General features: G+C 48.8%; 3 protein-coding genes and 1 non-coding gene across 7 annotated transcripts; 1 reads left to right on the top strand and 3 right to left on the bottom strand.

Annotated features, from left to right (window-relative positions):
• Positions 1 to 72: 72 nt before the first annotated feature.
• SOWAHD (sosondowah ankyrin repeat domain family member D) lies at positions 73 to 7,260 on the top strand. 4 transcript variants are annotated; one of them, XR_005107441.1, is made up of 3 exons: positions 73 to 1,209; positions 2,098 to 2,985; positions 4,965 to 7,260. XR_005107441.1 is itself a non-coding variant. In XM_037407767.1 (2 exons), the coding sequence occupies exons 1-2, from the start codon at positions 336 to 338 to the stop codon at positions 2,235 to 2,237; spliced, it is 1,014 nt and encodes a 337-aa protein (XP_037263664.1). In that variant the 5' UTR covers positions 73 to 335; the 3' UTR covers positions 2,238 to 7,260. The 4 variants fall into 4 exon arrangements, 2 of the variants coding, with proteins under 2 accessions (XP_037263664.1, XP_037263665.1); XR_005107442.1 differs by having other exon boundaries at positions 2,098 to 5,527; positions 5,638 to 7,260; XM_037407767.1 differs by having other exon boundaries at positions 2,098 to 7,260.
• RPL39 (ribosomal protein L39) lies at positions 7,102 to 9,697 on the bottom strand. Its single transcript, XM_037407770.1, has 3 exons — positions 9,564 to 9,697; positions 9,124 to 9,227; positions 7,102 to 7,441 (listed from the first exon to the last, which is right to left on the bottom strand). Exons 1-3 carry the CDS (start codon positions 9,564 to 9,566, stop codon positions 7,393 to 7,395), a joined length of 156 nt encoding a protein of 51 aa, XP_037263667.1. The 5' UTR covers positions 9,567 to 9,697; the 3' UTR covers positions 7,102 to 7,392.
• LOC119157587 lies at positions 7,903 to 8,035 on the bottom strand. Its single transcript, XR_005107587.1, has one exon. It is a non-coding gene; the product is annotated as a small nucleolar RNA SNORA69 (small nucleolar RNA).
• A 61-nt stretch (positions 9,698 to 9,758) lies between the features above and the next one.
• UPF3B (UPF3B regulator of nonsense mediated mRNA decay) lies at positions 9,759 to 17,646 on the bottom strand. The gene is made up of 10 exons (XM_037407765.1): positions 17,366 to 17,646; positions 17,134 to 17,240; positions 16,906 to 17,012; positions 15,360 to 15,458; positions 14,893 to 15,003; positions 14,217 to 14,260; positions 13,357 to 13,545; positions 12,715 to 12,866; positions 11,689 to 12,001; positions 9,759 to 10,830 (listed from the first exon to the last, which is right to left on the bottom strand). Exons 1-10 carry the CDS (start codon positions 17,543 to 17,545, stop codon positions 10,684 to 10,686), a joined length of 1,449 nt encoding a protein of 482 aa, XP_037263662.1. The 5' UTR covers positions 17,546 to 17,646; the 3' UTR covers positions 9,759 to 10,683.
• Positions 17,647 to 17,712: the final 66 nt, after the last annotated feature.

Genomic DNA, 17,712 nt, shown 5'->3' with positions numbered 1-17,712 from the left:
TAACACCAGCATCAGGCTGCCCAGGACCCTCCACCTCTGCCCGCCGCAGCGGCCCCGCGCACCCACCCGCTCTCCCTCTGTGACGCTGCAGCGGGGCCGGGGGGCGGGTGGCCCGTGGCTGCAGTCGTGCTCAGCACCGGCAGCGGACGCAGCGTGCAAAGGTCGCCTGCGCCACCCCGGCAGTGCAGCAGTGCAGCAGATCCGCCGCCCTGCCTGGTGTGCCCTCCCGCCACGCACAGTCGGTTCCTCCTTTGCCTGCCGCTGGGGCAGCGTGGGGCGAGAGCTGTGCCCTGCCGGGGAGCGAGCTGCCGGCCAGCCCCACGGGCAGCACTGCCATGGCCCGGCGGGAGCGGGAGCAGGGCTCGGCAACGCAGAAGGTAGCTGGCATCATCCGGACATTCACCTTCCTGGAAGCCACCCAGCCCCAAGCAGGGAGCCTAGCCCGCAGCTCCCATCTCTGGCCGGCCGCCACAGGGAGTAGAGAGCGTTTCCATCCGCTGCAGAAGATGGACACCAACAGGAGCATCAGCCGGGGAAGCCAGGGCCTGGGGAGCTGGGGTAGGACAGCAGGTAGGCTCTCTCTCGGCCCTGGGAGTGCCCGGAGGAAGGAGCTGAAGGAAATCCTCCTGCAGAGCAATAGCCCTAGCAGCACCATGCGGTTTGCCACCGCTCAGAAGACATCCAACAGCAGCAGTCTCCTTGCAGGGCCGCACCAAGAGCCGAAACCCGAGCAGAGCCCTGAGGTGCTGTCCCTTGCTCTGGATCCCCTGGAGCACGAGTGGCTGCTGACGGTGGCCCAGGGCGATGCAGACAATATCATCAGGCTGCTGGACCTGGATCCCAGCCTGCTGACCAGGAAAGACTTTGTGACGGGCTTCACCGCTATCCACTGGCTTGCCAAGCATGGCCACCATGAGAGCTTCATCCAGGTCATCTCCCACGCGCAAAAGAGGGGCTATCCCGTCGACGTGAACATCCCCACAGCCAGTGGTGGGCTCACCCCCTTGCACCTGGCTGCCCTGCAGGGACACGAGCTGCTCATCAAAGTGCTGGTGGGAGCTTACGGAGCAGACACCAGCCGCAGGGACCACAATGGGCGCAAGGCTTGGCAGTACCTGAGGGCAGACACCTCCAGGGAGCTGAAGGAGCTGGCGGGGGCCTTGGAGGAGGACTTGGTCCAGCTGCACTCTTACAACACCAACAACAACTGTAAGTCATCCAGAGAGGCCAGGGCAGGGCAGGACTGTGTGGACTCCGGGGCTGAGGGGAAAGCCCAGCGCTCCTGGAGCCTGTCAACCCTCCGGGACTTTGTCAGGCAGGCATTTACTTTCTTCCAGGAGCGCTGAAGCTCCCCTGGCCCCATTCGCCTGCAAACCCACGCTGAGCAGCAACCAGAAAAGCTTGCAGGGAGCTGGGAATTTGGCAAGGGCTGGCACTTGAAATCCCGGCCACGTGGGGATTAACCCCCTGCACGGGGGCACCGCGGCCACCCTGGGTCTCGCATGGTCTTTTGGGGCTGTGCTGGTGTGAGTGTGTGTGGGGCCACCACAGCCATGGGGAGCACTGCCTGGGGACAGCCCTTCCAAAAAACCACCCATCCCTGGAGGGGGTTTCACCCCCTGCCCCTGCTGATGGGGACTCCTTGCTGCAGCCCAGCAAGGACCCACAGTGGGGGCTCACGTGCCGGCCCTGCTGCTTCCCGACACCCCGTGTGCCCATGGGGGGATGCTGACCCCCCACGGGAGCTGATGCACCACGCTGGGAGCTGGGGGTAGGTGTTTGGGCTGCCCATCCCAGGCTGCCGGCAGGCTTTGCGTGTGACTGTAGGTGTGTCACACAGCGACTCGGTGACTTGGTTCTCCCACCTGTAAAATGAGGCTGTTGGCACTGCCGTGGCTCCCAGAAGTGCTGCGAGGTTGGACTGGTCATGGCACCTCGGGTGCCTGGATAGAGACACTGACAGAATATCAAATATTTCACAAACATACTCTGAGATGCCAGAGACCTGGCACTGGGCTGGCAATGTAGAAGCAACTATGGCTTCAGAAACAACCCCCCCACCCCAACACTTTTTTATGTACGCTTCTCTGCCGGCAGGGAGAGCGGGTACAGACAAACAGACCATGCCACCGAGCTGCAAACGCTTTCCGGCTCCCTGTGAGATCCCTGGATCTCTGCCACATGCACTTCCTCTGGGCTGCTGGTTGTTTATGACAGCTAAAGCTGTTTCTCAGTGAAGTAAGAGCTGGAGTGCCCATCTTGCCAGAGGAGGCCAGGCCCAGAGAAGCCTTTCAAAGTGCAAGACAGGTCCCCCTGGCAGCCCTTCCATGGGGACCCTCATCCAGAGGAGCCCAAGATGCTCAGCCTCGCTAGGATGGGGGCCAGAGCGGAGGAGGCAGGAGGGATGCCCGTGGTGGCTCCCACAGGGACTGAAGTCCAGGAGCAGCTCTGGAAAGATGATTCATTGCTTAAACCCATGGAAAAGGTACAAAGGCTGTGAGATTATCTTTGTTGCTACTGAGGTCATGCTCGAAAATGAAACTTGAGAAACATTCCCACAGCAGCATAACCCCCCATGTATATACGGATAACTGCATTAAAAGGGGAAAGCCTCTGCTCTCCTGTTTGTGTTTTTTTTCACCAAATGCAGCTCTGCCCAGCTGATTTCAACTCGCTTTTCACATTCTGGAAGGCCAGGGCTGCTTCAAAGTATCCTCAGAAAAACAACTGCTCTTCCCCTTTTTCATCAGCATGAGGCCATTTCTACTCCTTAAATAGCAGTCCCATTTGAGAAGAGACTCAGACAGCAACCGGGGAGTTTCTGTTCCCCACTGCAGAGCAGCAGCCCCTGCGGAGACACCTCGCTTCAGAGGGAAGTCACAGTTTCTTTCCAGTTGCCTTTCTGGGGGTCTGCAGGGGTGACCGAGCGACTCAGGATCACCTCTGGCCACTCAAGATCTCGCACCTTGATGCAGAAAGATACAGGTAACTTCCTTGGGGGAACTTCAACCTGTGGGTTTCACAGACCCTGAGCAAACCCCATTTATATTCAGACTGTGCACTGAAGTGCTGCTGTGACACTGGAATAATCCAGTCTCAGTGGATGACACATGGAAGAACAGCCTCCAGATGAGTGGACGGTGATCCAGTGACTGATAGTGTCCGTACAGGTGGCTGGGTGGACACGTAGATGTGTCTGGACATGTTTTTAATCACTGAGGTCAGCAGCAGAAACATGCAAAACACACTGGGAATGGATGTAATGCCTGATCTATAGTGGTTTTGTAATGCTTTAACTTCTTAAGAGATGGAAGACTATGGCAACATAGCTCCTTCCAGAACTTCTCTGGCCACATCCATGCCATGGGGCAGCAGGCTGGCTTCTAACGAGTCTGGTCACACCAGCCCAAGTTTTGGTAACCCAAGTGCTGCTGATAAAGGCTGGTGTATGTCTGACAGAATACTTTTTGACCTCTTAGTCCTCTGTCACCCTTTCACAGCGGCAGGCTGTCGGGGAGGGAGCACGGGACTGCTCTTACATCCTCCTCTGAGTAAGGCACAGAGCAAACAGTGGAACTAGTGAGCATTTCCTTGGAGGAGCGGTTTTCTTGGCATTTGTACCCGCAGCTTAATCACATTGCACCAGGAAACGTGGACTTCAATGTTCCATTCAAAAGTAAAATTTAACTGGCAAGCGCTACGGTTAAATAAGACTAAACGTTTTTTAGTACTTGCCTCCCCTTGACAGCTAACCAAACCCCCCTGAAAGCAGCCTGTCCCCCCCATGTTTTGCTTGTGAGTTTGAAGCTGTATTCTGCTCCAGGGCAAATCAAGCAGGCACTTCAGGAGGAAGACCAAAGCCCTGCTTCTCTGAGTGGTGTTACAACATACTCATCACCACCACCACCCCAGCCTTGCCTGCCCTGCAAGGGTTCCTCTCCACAGAGGAAAAAAAAGGATCTTCTTCAAATCGCAGTACTCTTTCTGCTGCTGTATGTTGTGTTTGCCCCAAACACCATGCCACTTCCAGTGACCCACACCTCTGCCTCGCGTGGTTTATTTTCATACCTACAGAGGGGCAGTCGGTTTGGAAATACAGGCATGTGTAAAAAGCAGTCTTCAAGTATACAATCGGCTCTCCCTTGCTTCTCACTCAGAAAACAGACTTATATCCACCAAAATTAATGGGCTAGAATATCCAAATGATTTAATTTTTTCCTTAAAGCTTCTGTTGACATCTTGGTTATTGTGTGTTAGCCCAGTTCTGCAGAGGTCCTTGATCCCCCCCTGTGACTCTCACATGGAAAGAGAGGGCAGAGAGCTGCCACAGGAACAACAGCAATCATTCAGACCCAGAGGTACCTGTGTCGGTTAAGGTTCTGCAGATTGAGTTTAACCCAATTTTATTTTGTACTAAATTTACTTTGTGCGATGCCTTAATGTCCAATGTGAAAAGTCAATCACATTTGAAACTGGGAAAAATAATATGAGGGGTTATTTTCCAAAGAAGCTTCTTGATAGAAGCTGCTTCCATCTAATAAAAATAGCCCAGTAATGATAGTAATAGGGAGACTACTAATAAACAGTAATAAATAGTTCAATCTATTGCTCAGGAAAGCTTTCCCACAGATGCCATGGAGAAAACTGTCTTCTTCCATTCTCAAGTCCATAAAATGACTTTTTTTCCTCCTCAGCCAGATCCCCAGAGATATGATTAAAAGAGAAACTCTTTTTAAAAAAAAGCAGCTTTGCCTGCCAGCCGCGGTGATGGGGAGAGGCAGGGGGTGGTCTGCAGGGCTCCAAGGCTGATCTTTGATCCTCAGCAGCGCTGTTATTTCCTAAACACCTGCTTCAAAGAGAAGGGCGTAAGAGAGATTAAAAACCATTGGGGTAAAGGTGTTTGTATCACGTGAGCGTCTGTTGAAACATCTCTGGCAATGCCGTCTGCTGCTTTCCTGTTGCAGTTACTACTTCCCCCTGATAACGAAGTAGAAACAAGACTCTTGGGAGACAGGAAGAGAAGCCAGAAGATACTGCTCAAGTGTCCTGAAGCTGGTAAAAATCCCAGCCTTGCTCTCCTACGCTCACAGAAACCTCCAGCACACCCCAGGAGGCAGAGGCTGCCATAAGCTCTGAGCGAGGTATTGTTGGGCATTTACGTGTGCTTGGCATATGCTGCTGCCCAGCACTGTTTGCAATGAATTGTAACACGAAGGAGATAAAAATCCATTTACCTTCCACATGAAAAGCCACAACACAGAAAGTGTGGCAGGCTGAAGCTTCCTCCGGAAGCTGCCACCCAGGAGCTGAGCCACCACAGCAGGCTGAACCCGGAAAGCAGCACCTTCACAGCCCTCGGCATCAGGATGGGCTTTGCCACAGCTACATCCGTGAACGGGCTTGCACCTCCCTCCCATTCTTTCCTGCTGACCGGGGCGTCCATACCAGGCCTGCAGTGCAGAAGGGAAAGGAGCAGCAGCCACGCAGGACTCGGTGCTGAGCCAGACTCCTCCTCCACTTCCCTGCAGTAAATAGATGTTTCACAGGCCCCAGTGGAGAAGGCCAGTGCTGAGGAGCGGGAGTGCTGACTGTTCTGAGTGGTTTAATCGCTTCTTTCCTCTCACCCTTTTTACATAGCTGCCAACTCTTCCTTTGAGCAACATCTTGAGTTACTACCCTTCTGCTGAGAACATCTTACATTAAGCTGCACCTGTGGCTGGCATCAAGACCAACTCCATCAAGCCAACACAAAGCTCCGCACAAAACTTGAAAGGTTATTACATATCCTAGGGAACACGCAGACATTATGTACTAGTCTGTAAAAGTATTGCATTTTGTAGGAGATAAAGCTATCCGCTGCCCTTGCCGTATTCTTCCCTTTCCTCCTCCTTTCCCACCTCCCAAGTGAAACTTTCAACTAGATTATTCCACTGCACCCACTGCCCATCCAGGATCTTAACCCCAGGCTCCAAGGGCTGCCCTGCCCCACGTCCTGAGAGCAGCTCCGGGTGCTGTTCCGATCTCCGGGACCAGACCCACATGTGGTAAGAAGCCGCCACCCTCGGCTGAGCACAGGAGCCACCTACAGCTGACACAGGCGAGTGGTTGGGGCAGCCTTGCCGTGACACTGCTCAGGTGCAGGACCAGGACGGGCAATGGTCTCTGTATTCAAGCACCACTGACTACTCTCTGCTCCATGTTCTCACCACCTGGGCAAGTATTTGTACCGTACTTCTGGGCATGTAACGTGTCAGCATTTGCCCAGCGCTGTCGTGCCACCTTTTGTGCTGTTCAACACCTGCAGTTCAGACATGCTCTCCCATTAATGAAACCGTTATCTGACTGACCAACAGGCCCAGCTACACGATGTGGCCCACGCTGGATTTTCAAAAGGGCCACGTGGGACATAGCGGTGGAGTCAAGAATCTGCAGCTGTGACAGAAGCCAGCCACAGGGAACATCAGACTTTTAAGCATAACAGAAGAGAGGGTGGTAGCTGGGGATTGACTTGGTTTAGCAAAAGGTTGTTAGTCTGGATCCCCCTCACCTACCACAACACGCTGCCAGCAGGAAGCCACCTTACCCCAGATGAGCATATTCAGTGTGCTTCACTTTTCAGCCCCATAAAATGCACCCAGTGGCTATACAGACACATCTTTAGCAAATTCTGACAATGCTACTCACTTTTCTTAATAGCATTTCATAAATCTACAAGAAATGTAATCCAGTCTTCCCCAGGGTTAAGTAGCAAGAGGCTGACACTCCTGCTACTGTAGCCACCGTGGTCTACGGATCATAAAGTGAAGTCTTTTTCAAACATGTCTCTCTAAGACATTTTTTTTAACCTATTTCAGTTTGCCTAGGAAGAGATTTTCTTCCAGTTAACTCCTCTAAAATCAGTTCTGATTCTTATCCCTTTTTCTTTAAAAAATTGGTACACTTGGCTCTAAAAAGGTTTACAAAAGTGAAAAGGAAGCCACAGTCTACCTGAAAAGAGCTGACAAAGCATCTCACACCAAGTGAGGCTACATTCACGATACTGTTAGTTTTTGTTCTCTGTCACTATCCATATATAGATATAAAATAATTCCAAGCAAGACATTCATGTCCATATTTATTAGTAAGCCTGTACACTGTCAATACTCATGATGAAGCCTGAAAAAAAGAACACTAATAGAACACAGTCTCCATGTTTCAGATGCAAATTACTTCAAGATTTTCCCCAGTTAACATCAATATCCCAGACCAGCTCATAAAAAACCAAAACTACTGGTAATTGCCGTCCAACACTACAGCAGGAATCACTCAGGGGTCACCGAACAGCGTACAGGGTTTATCAATCTGACGCAGAAAGACAAGTGTTTAATTAGAGTTCCCAGGAGACAGTCTCTCTTACAAGCCCAGCTTGGTCCTTCTCCAGTGTCTCCTTTTGGAGTTGTACCTAAGACAAAAGCAGTGTAAATTAGCAAAGTGCACACACACATTCGAGGATCAAGGCGGACTGAAACCACCTTTAATTAGCTCAACAGTAAAGGACTGAAATCCTTCTTTAGACAGCAAGCTGCCAACAATAATTAGCTGTGTACTTTTTTAAAAAATTTCCCCCTCTTTACTTTCTTCATTCACTAACCAACTAGCACATAAATTGTTACTGTGACAGAATCCAAACCTGAGAGATAACAATGCCTGCACAGATGCATCAGCACTGGCGTGTGAATATCCTGCCTCCTCATTTAGACACAAGACCTGGGATCTTGTACATATTGTCTAACGATAATGAAAACTACCTCCTGAACGCAGTTCATGGTCTAACACAAGTATCACTTTTTTTCAAAATACAAAAGCAGAGCAGCGTATGGAAAAGGCCCTCCTCCAGGAAAGTATATTGATTTATGAGTATGTACTTGTACATGTTAAGAACATGCAGTTTCACCACTGTATAGGTGAAACCGAAGACAGCGTTAACACGAGTTACTCTCAGCAGGAAAATGGCAGTACTCCCACAGAATGAAGCACTGTAATTGCAGCCTGCTTTAGCCACAGTTCGGATAAAACTGATGACTGCAGTACTGAAGTGCTATAGGACAAAAAAAATCATGGTTTTGCCCCATGATAAAGTATTCCAAAGTACTGCGATTTAGCTAAAACAGAACCCTGTTACAAGCTGGTGTCTGGAAGACAGGGATACAGTTTGGGGCACACGACACCAATTTTGCCTGGAAAGAAACCAGTCAGGGGAAGTAACAGGAACAGAATCTGGCACTTCTGTGCAGTAACGCTGCCTGAGCCAGCCACTGCTACTGTCACTCTCCTCAGTACTTAGGACTAAAAATGATCTGGAAGAATCCTGTTCTCTCGGAAAGTCTAGACAAGGGAATATACGAGATAAAAAGCCAGCTGCACAGTGTAAGTGACCAAACTGTATTGGTTGAAGCTTTTAAACCAGAGGGCTCCGATATGCACCACCTTCTGCACGCCTCACATGTACCCAGTATTCTACAGTACTTGCTGCACTGTCCTAAATACAGTGCTTTAAAACAAACACTGTAAGCAAACAAAACCGCACTGTTGTACGTTAATTCTGCAGTCATGTGTCAAGGATCTTAAAACTATCCATTTTATCTCCCATCCACCCAACAAGCCCTTTGCTCCTTTACACACAACCTTCCGTATCTCAGAACACCCATGCCCAGCAAGATACTGTTCCTTGGAAATACAGGAACCCAGAGGGACAGCTATGAGAGAGGGGAAAGGTGTTGCAAAGTGGAATGTCAGAAGCAGAGAGGCTACCAGGGTACAAGTTCTGGAATTAATTATCCACACGTACAGTTCACGCTTTACACGTGCCATCACGTGGACGCTTGCAGAGCCCTGGCAGGAACTAACCTGCCGCAGAAGGGACTGGCATGAAAGCCCCACCATGCCTCAGGAAAACAGCGAGCCAGCAGCATCCAGAGGAGCGGCCTATCGCCACCAACATGCCTGTGCAGTAGCCACAGCCTGCACTTTCCCTTGCAGAAACACTCTGGACAACGGGCTTGTGAGCTGAGCGCGCAGGCAGGGCGGGCCTGAGCCTGTGCGGCCGCGGCCCTGGGAAAGCACCAGCCCGCATTCACAAGTTACCTGATCTTATTGCCCGTTTTCATGCGAATCCACTGCGGGATGGGCCGGTTCTGCTTCTGCTTCTTAGCAAGGAAGCGTTTGATCTTGAACGTCTTGTGGGACGACTGGAAGAGAAAGCAGGCAGCCGTTAGCGCCGCACGGCCCCGCGGGCAGCTCTGCCGGGCCCGGGACAGGGGCTCAGCCACGCCAGAGCACGCAGCCCCGCCGAGCAGGGCCCGGGCCGTGGGCTCAGCCGGAGCGGGCGCCGGGCCGTGGGCTCAGCCGGAGCGGGCAGCTGGCCCCGCCGAGCAGGGCCCGGGCCGGGGGCTCAGCCGGGGAAGGGTGCACCTGGGGCCCTCCCGCTCCCGCCCCCCGCCTCCCGGGATCCCCAAGGCAGCCAGCGGCCACCGGAGCGCTCGGGGTGGCGCGGCAGGGCGGCGGATGGCGGCCGATGGTCTCACCATGGCGCGGAGCTGCCCAGCCTCCCGGCGATGGCGGCGGCGGAAGAGGCGGAAGGGGCGGGGGGACGCGGCGAGCGAGGCGGCGGCGCGGGCGGGAGCGGCGGGCACAGCGCCCCCAGCGGCGCGGCGGGCAGCGCTCCCCCTGGCGGCGCGGCGGGCGCGGCGCAGCGGCGAGCAGCGAGGCAGGGCGGCGGCAGGGTTTCTGCGAGTTTATTGGGTTCGGTACAAAAGAGCTACGGCTAACAGGCGCTAGCTGGGGAGGAGCTGCTACTGGCGAAGTCTCTCTCTGGGCTGTAAAACAATAATACTTCAGGTTACGAGGGAAGAGGAAGCGGTGCCAAGAAGGCAGGAGTTCGGAAACATTTCAGCCTCCAAGAAGGGAGAACGCTGGAAAAGAACAGGATGCCCAAACCAGCTACATTTGATTAAAAATAAGCATTTCAACGTAGGCAGACTTTACATGAGAATTTGTCAATTAAGCCAGCTTATTCATACACTCCAACTTGGTTACTTTATCCAGAGAACCACCGAAGAGGAGGGCCTCTCCCTCCCTACTGCTGCCACTGCAATGCCAGATGTTCTCCTCTCTACCTGCCCGAGGGCTCCTGGTCGCTGGATCCTCAACAACCCCCGCCTGGTACCTGCCTCAGCCAGACTAACACAACCTAGTCCTCACTGCCTCAGGCGGGAGCACCACACAACACAGCAACACCTGTGTTAACTCCAGGCAACTTCGAGCTCGTGCCGCTTAAGTGCGTCAAACACTGGCTCCGATGGCTTTACAGTAAAGCTCTGGCTTTAGATCCAGCTGTCATCTCCTCCTGACCACGCGACTCATTTATTATCATACTTAAGGCCATAAAGTCTTTCTACTTTGCAAAGATTCTCTTCTCCGTTGTAGTTAGATGCTGGGAAAATAAATTCAAATAACTGAAAATACAATGAGAACACATTTCAAATTCCGAATCTACAACTGAGGTTCTTTAACCAGAAACATCCAACAGCACAATGCCCCCTTTTCTTCCTGTGTTCCTTCTTCGCTTCGAAGGCACTTCTGGATTGCGTAGTACATGCTCTTTGGCTGCACAGACAGTCAGAACACATAAGGCTTGCACACTAGTCACTCCTCTTCCTTCGTATTACTGGTCTCACTCTCTTGTTTCTTATCCGCTCCCTGATCTGTGGGCTTCGCAGCACTGTCTTCATACTGACACAATCTGCTTCGGCTTCGGGCTCCTGGCTGGTACAGCTGCATTGCTGGACGATCCTGAAATAGATCAAAACTATTTAGACTCTTTCACAGCCCCATGCTATCATGGTTATTACAGCATCAGTGATATCAGAAACAGCTCAAATTCAAAATTTTCAAGGCGTTTTAAGTTAAATTATTCCACCATGGTGGCAATGTAACTGCAACTGTCTCAAACCAAGGTAGTCTCTGTTGTAAGGCAACATCCCTGTTCAAGCCACAAAGAACACTTCACATAGTTGAAGTTATTTGTAAAGAGTTTCTTCTTGGATGAGTTCAGCTCACCCTCTCTCAGAATAGAGGCCAACCTCAAAGCTTCTTCAAAACCTTGAGTTTCATTTATACCTGATAACGCCTTAAGTGACATGGAAAACATGCAAAAGAGATTTGCAAAGTATGTAAAAAAACTAAACTCAAGACATTATTTCTTGAGTCTTCAGATTTTCCTTTCACATTCTGCACGTAGCAGTCTTGCCCTCGTTTTGGAGGAACCTGTTCAATCACACTCCCACTTTGAGATGTATTTTCAGGCATGTATAGCACCAGCAGAGATACAGGCAGATTACTGATGCTCTACTGAGACCTTAAAGGTACAGCCTACGGCTTAAGTCAGCAAATGAAAAGGGATCAGTGCCTTCACAGTTTAGCCCAAAGTATCTGGGCTTAATTCCTGCAGTGGCAAGAAATACCACAAACAATTTAGCAGGCTTTAGCAGACAAATGGGTAAACTTTCTTGCAATGGCAGAGTTTGTTACCAGAACAGGGAGAAGTTTCAACAGAGAAACCACATGGTTCTTTCCTCTAAGTGTTTTCATCCTAAACAACCACAAACTGGTCCCTGTGAATTAACACATGAATTTAAAGAAATCCAGCACCTTGTTTCTGATACGATCCCTCTTAATTGTATCCTCTTTTTTATCGTCTTTGGTTACTTTCTCAGATTTGTCCATGCTGCTGGTAAAGTCTGTAAGATCACTTTTCTTTCCCTTTTCTCTGAGTAAGTCTCTCTCCTTTTTCACCTCTTCCTCTTTTCTTCTAAAAACCTTCTCTTTCTCAAAGCGCTCTTTCTGCCTCCGACGCTCCTCTTCTTGGCGTCTCAGTTTCTCCCTCTGTGCTCTCTCATATTCTCTGTCTCTTTCAAAATCTCTATCTCGGTCCCTGTAGTCCTTTACACACTCATCTTCCGATCTGTATGAAAACAAAACTGAAAATTAAGCTCAAAAGATTCATCCAACAGACCTGGGAGATCAATGCAATAGGGGTGTAAATGTGCAACATGAAGACGACACACTGGTAGGTTCTAGGGAGCTTTTGGGAAGCTGTAATAACCCAAGTCATGCATGATAACCAGAGATGACACTGACTTGCTGGCATTTCCTAGCCTTCTCCTCACACAGCTGGCTGAGTCTCCTCTGGCTTTGGAAAACACCCAAGTTTCTCTGTCTCATCTCTATTTCTCACATGGCAGAACTGAATCTGGAATGGATCACAGAGTTTTTGAGAATTACACTTCTCACTTTGACCTTCCACAAGACTTAAAGGGACTAATAACTGGAGTACGCTTCTCCTCTTGCCACAGTTATAATTCTCTCATTGCAAGGACAGTGCTCACAGCCTGCTGCAGGTCACCTGCACCTGGGCTTCTTTTTTGGAGCTCCTACAGTGAGTTGTGAAACTACTAAAATTTGTCCACTAGTGAAGAATTGTCAGGTAGTTCACACAGCTTTCTGTAATCACAGGGATGTGCACTGCCACAGAGAATACATCCCATGCCTTATATCAAAAAGAGAATTTGAAAGGAATTTGAAGACATGGTCATGGCAGAGCAGCCTAAGCCTTAGCATGATCAGGAAACAAGTTATATATACATATATATATATTTATAGCAAGTACTAGAATACTTTTTTGCCTTCTCTTCTTTTGTCTCCCCATCAGATCGTTTGGCAGATGCACTACTCGCATTTTTTTCCTCCCTCAGAGTCTCTTTTTCCAGTTTCTTGGATTTTTCTTTTTTCTCCAAGTCTTTTTCATCTTTTTCAGGCTTCTTAAGTAGCTACAAAGAAAACAGAAGTCTCAACTAAAAAGCTCACTCTAACACATATTGTCTGGCACAACACTGAAATTGCATCAAAAGGAACCATAGTCCAGTAAGAAATAAACATTAATATTACTACAAATCTGTAGTATTTCTAAAAGCTGGAGTGTATGAGTAAGCATAATCCACACAGCAGACTAAGATTTTTCTCTTAAAACAGGCCATTTTAGAAAGCTTTAAAATAGTCTCCGATTCCACAGTGAATTCACAATTGTTTACCACAGCATGTACAACAGTCACATGACAAAAGCTTTAAATATTTCTATGAAGCATTACAGCATGTAAACCTTTACAATGCCCAATATTGAATATTACAAAAAAGTCGTAATTTACTAACACCAAACTCATGTTATTCTTCACACAATACTCAAAGCACATTTTGAGAGACTGATATACAAATAATAGGGAAAGGGAGTGTAACAGTTTATAATAAAGAACTGTTCTAGACCTTAATCTTTGGTTCTTCTTTTGATCTGTCTCTTTCTTTTTCTGGGCATCTGTCTACCTTCTTCAGTTTTTCTGCTTCTTTTCTCTTCCTTCTCTCCTCCTCTTTCCATTTTCTTCTTTCTTCTTCTCTTTGCCTTTTTCTTTCCAATTCTCTCCTCCTCCTCTCCTCTCTTTTTTCTTCTCTCAGTCTCTGTGTGTGTAAAAGCAAAGAGAAATAGTGTATTTCCACACTAGAAAACATCCCTTTAAGCTTAACAAGACACCCTGCTGCAAAGCAATAAAGTACTTCCTTGCCAAATAACTCACTTCAAAAATGCCCCTATTGTAAAAGGACAAAAAAAAAAAAAAAGGTCCTGTCGTCTCTGCTGTTCTGCTGTGAATCCTGACCATGTCACAGCAGCATCTCATTTTTTCCCCCCCTTGCTCATAAGCCTTGGTTTGCACAGTCTTAAACACACACAACACTAAATTAAAAATTAGAATGCTAAAGGCTGAGGCTAATCTGCTCCGTTTGTGAACTTTTCTGATACTAAAAGTTAAAATGATATCACGTGCTAGGAGATAGATCATCTACAAGGACCTCAGCCATAACTGCACTAAAAATGAAACCATTAAAATGGAATCTGGTTTGGCAGTGCCACAAGAATGTTTAGCTGTGACCAGAATGCACGCAAAGCACCACCGTTCCTGCAAAGGCCAGCATTCTAGTAGTTTGCAACATGTGAACCAGATGTTAACAAGTAAGCTGGGTCAAAAGCTGCTTCTTCAAAAAGAAGGGCAGAAACATAATATATACACACCCATGCTTTAAATGAGCAAATTGTACTTTCAAGCAACAAGAAGATTCTGGAAATGTCTTACCTGTTTATTTTTCAAGAAGTTCAATAAAGGAGTAGTCTTTTTAGCTAGAGAATATATAAAACAAATTTAAACAATTACTGAAATACCTACAACAAAACCCTATATGAAATGAAGCCGCCACATGGATTATCCAGCCTATCTCTTCCCCTCACATACAGCAGCGAAACAAATATTCCAATCCTATCCCTGAACAGTAGCAACCATTAGGATTCTATAAACTTCTTTAGGACTCTAATACAATATCCAGTACACCTATCTGTAAAGCGTTATTCAGCCTGCATTAGGCTTCTCCTAGATTTTCTCACTTTGAAACAGATGCAACATGCTTAAAAAGAGCATTCTGGTCATTTCTGTGGTAGTTTACCCAACCACACCACCTCCTAACTTGTGCCTGCAGGGAACATCACTGCATCTCACTGAAATACAGCCCCTCCACAGCCTCATCTGGCTAACAAATATCTGACTAGCAGCTTAAAACAGGAAGGAAGATTATAAAACTTAAACCTAGGGAAGAATTCGGAGCACAGGAGCAACATAAAATACACTGAAACAATATTAGCCTAAAGGTTTAACAAATACCAAGCAAGCACACAAAAGAATTCGGAGCTCCCAATTACACCACATACATTTCTTTGTGCTCTACGAAAATGTAACTATAATACACATATTTCCATACCTATTAACTCTTTGTTTCTTGCCTCTATTTCCTCCAACAAAGTTTCAGGAGTGGAGGTTAGTTTTTCATCATCTGCACTGTAACTTTCCAAAAACTTCTTGTACTCTGGATCTACAGGGGAGAGGAAAAGGGAAGGAGGAAAAAAAGGGGGGAGGGGCAGGGAAGATACACTGTAGCATGAAAAGAATTTGCATTGCACACTGCTGGAAGTCTGGGTTAGATTTGCGTAAGTTGTGTTTATAGGTCACCTTCTCATAAGCTGGCAGCTCTCAAACGAGCTGCTGCATTGTTTCCCTAGGATGATGGCATTTAATAGATTCACAGCTGACAAAGCAGTGCTAGTAAGCTTCACATACAGTTAAGCAAACATTCTATTGATCAACTACAGTGTCACAATAAAACCATTATACTCAAATTACTGTTAGGCCTTTGAAGTCTACACATGAGAAACAAACTAGCTGCTGTACCATCTTCGATAGTTCCAGTTTTAGCATCCTTTTTCTTACTCTTCTTTTTTGCAGCTTTTTGGAAGGGTGCAAACTCAACTATGGCAGCATATTCCTGACCTGTTATGAAGAAAAGGAAAAATACATTAAAATAGAGATGAAACACCTATAAAACAATGAGTATATTGTCCACGTCTAAAGCAGGAAGGTAAGCCTCACAAGAAATATGCAATACTATAACAGAAGACTTGGACAGCATTAAAAAACTCTAGTATTTTGAAAGCCATTTAATTAAAAAAAACCTGAAACAACATTTTAGAGACAGCAGAATTAATGAACTACACACTTTCACAATGTTAACAAACCAGCAAATTCACAGACTCACAAGAAGGAAACAGTAGATTTAAGACTGTCCGTAACTGCCAGTTCAGCCACCTCGGCTACACTGCACCACATAATACCCTCATCCTACAGACCACGTGCTCACTGTGCAAGCAGAAGAGAGTATTTACAGTTAACACAACTGAGGCAACTCTCACTTTTTGGCACACTACAGGCAGGCTTCCACACTTTATCTTCTGACAAAAGTGTTACATTTATGGCTGCATAAATCCAATATTGCTGTTGGGTATGGCAAATAGTGTGCTGTTACACTGTCAACCAGCTTTTTTAAAAGACCTAGGTCTTATTAGAACCTTGTCACGCAACCCTCCTAAGTAAGGAGGAATCTTGCGGACAGAGCTGTGTGTCGCATAAAACACCTGGCTGGACAAAATGTGAAACTCAACAGACTGGAAACAAAGTTCAAGACAAAATCCTTAGCCAACAGGAAGACTCTTGTTAAAGCTTTTGCAAAATATCTAAATTTAAAGGTCTATCAATGAGAGACTAACACTTTTCAGTGCTACTCAATGTAAGCAATTCTAAAATGCAAAATCTAAGAACATGAGATGCACTGAATACCTAACATATTTAGAAAAAAAGCTAAGTGGCAACTAAATACTTAGATGTTTAACCAATGAATTAAACAAAACATTTGTTTCCTACAGATTAACATCTCTAGAGAGCAGTCACTTTCACCACTTAGACTGCAAGGAACAAGCTGTTCATTTTACAGAACCAAGATAACTCACTCGGTTGCAAACTGGAACAAGTAATAATCTGAATTCAAAACTGACTAAAAAATAATTCAGTTACACATGTACAGAACAGGTGAGAGGAGCAGCAGAGGATGTCTGGCATCATTAACCTCAGCTTCACTTAGTTTGGACAGTGACACCACCTACTCACTCTCACCTTTCAGGCTTTATACTGGGGTATGACAACACAAGTATTAACATCAGTAATGTGGCAACTGGTCCTGTACGGATACCACTACCACTTTCACATGTGCTTAACTGCACTTTACGCATGATCTAGAACATCAATCCAGAAGCGTACAAAACCGATTTTGAGTAGTTTCCACAAGGAGTAAGAAGTCTTTGAAATACCGCATGACATTCACTTAAGGCAGTAAACCCAAAGAAACCAGAAGCGGCTCGCCAGGCAGCCCACCCCCCTCACTTGCCTTTCTGATCCACAAAAACGTAGCCGTCAAAACGGTCCCTGAAGAGGACTATATCTTCCTGGTTTTTGAAGTTGATGTAGGCTCTCGAGAACATGTGAGGGTACAAGCTGCAGAACGACAAAAGGGAGAGCGCCAGGCTGAGGCAGCGGCATTCGCCGGGACCCGGCCGGCGGCAGTGGCGGCTCCCGGGAGCCGCGGGGAGCTGAGGGGGGAGGGCGGCGGCCGTACCTGGAGTCGTTGGCGAAGAACTCGAAGTAGTCGTGCTCGGGCAGGGGCTGCAGGTGCTCCTCCAGCTGCTCCTTCGTCAGGCTGGGCGGCAGCCGGCGGATCACCACCTGCGCACGGCGGCGGCGGTCAGAGCGGCCGGCCCCCTCCCCCCCGCGGCGCCCCCCTCCCCACGGCCGCCCCGCCAGGCCCGGTACCGCGGCGGGGGCCCCGCCGAGCCGCCCGCAGGCCGCACCTTGCTCAGCGTCTCCTTCTTGTCCTTGGGCCGCTCGAGACGGTCGAGCTCGGCACCGCCGGCCCTGCCGTCCGTGCCGGGGGCGGTGCCACCCGCCGTGCCCGTGCCCAGCGGGGCCCCCGGCCCGGCGGCGGGCCCGCGCCGCTCCTTGGGCCTGGCGTTTTCCTTGTCCTCCTTCATCCCGGGCCGCGGGGCAGCGCCGCGCGCCCCCACGCGCCCATCGGCCGCCGCGCCTCTCGCGCGACTGCGCCTTAAAGGGCCACGAGCCGCACCCTGGGCCCCGGCCCGCCCCGCCGGACCACGGCTCCCGGCGTGCCCCGCGCCCCGCCAGCCCCACCGCTCCCGGC

Source organism: Falco rusticolus, chromosome 14 (assembly GCF_015220075.1).
Source record: "Falco rusticolus isolate bFalRus1 chromosome 14, bFalRus1.pri, whole genome shotgun sequence".
Taxonomy (NCBI): Eukaryota; Metazoa; Chordata; class Aves; order Falconiformes; family Falconidae; genus Falco; species Falco rusticolus.
Note: the sequence above shows the minus strand (reverse complement) of the source record. Positions and strands in the feature narration are given on the sequence as shown.

Coding starts and splice junctions, on each gene's coding strand:
- SOWAHD (XM_037407767.1), top strand. CDS start 336: ATGGCCCGGCGGGAGCGGGAGCAGGGCTCGGCAACGCAGAAGGTAGCT. Junction 1,210..2,097: donor TTACAACACCAACAACAACT/GTAAGTCATCCA, acceptor CTCTGCCGGCAG/GGAGAGCGGGTACAGACAAA.
- RPL39 (XM_037407770.1), bottom strand. Junction 7,442..9,123: donor AAAACGGGCAATAAGATCAG/GTAACTTGTGAA, acceptor CTTTTGTCTTAG/GTACAACTCCAAAAGGAGAC.
- UPF3B (XM_037407765.1), bottom strand. CDS start 17,545: ATGAAGGAGGACAAGGAAAACGCCAGGCCCAAGGAGCGGCGCGGGCCC. Junction 17,013..17,133: donor TTCTTCGCCAACGACTCCAG/GTACGGCCGCCG, acceptor GTCGTTCTGCAG/CTTGTACCCTCACATGTTCT. Junction 13,546..14,216: donor ACTTCTTGAAAAATAAACAG/GTAAGACATTTC, acceptor TTACACACACAG/AGACTGAGAGAAGAAAAAAG.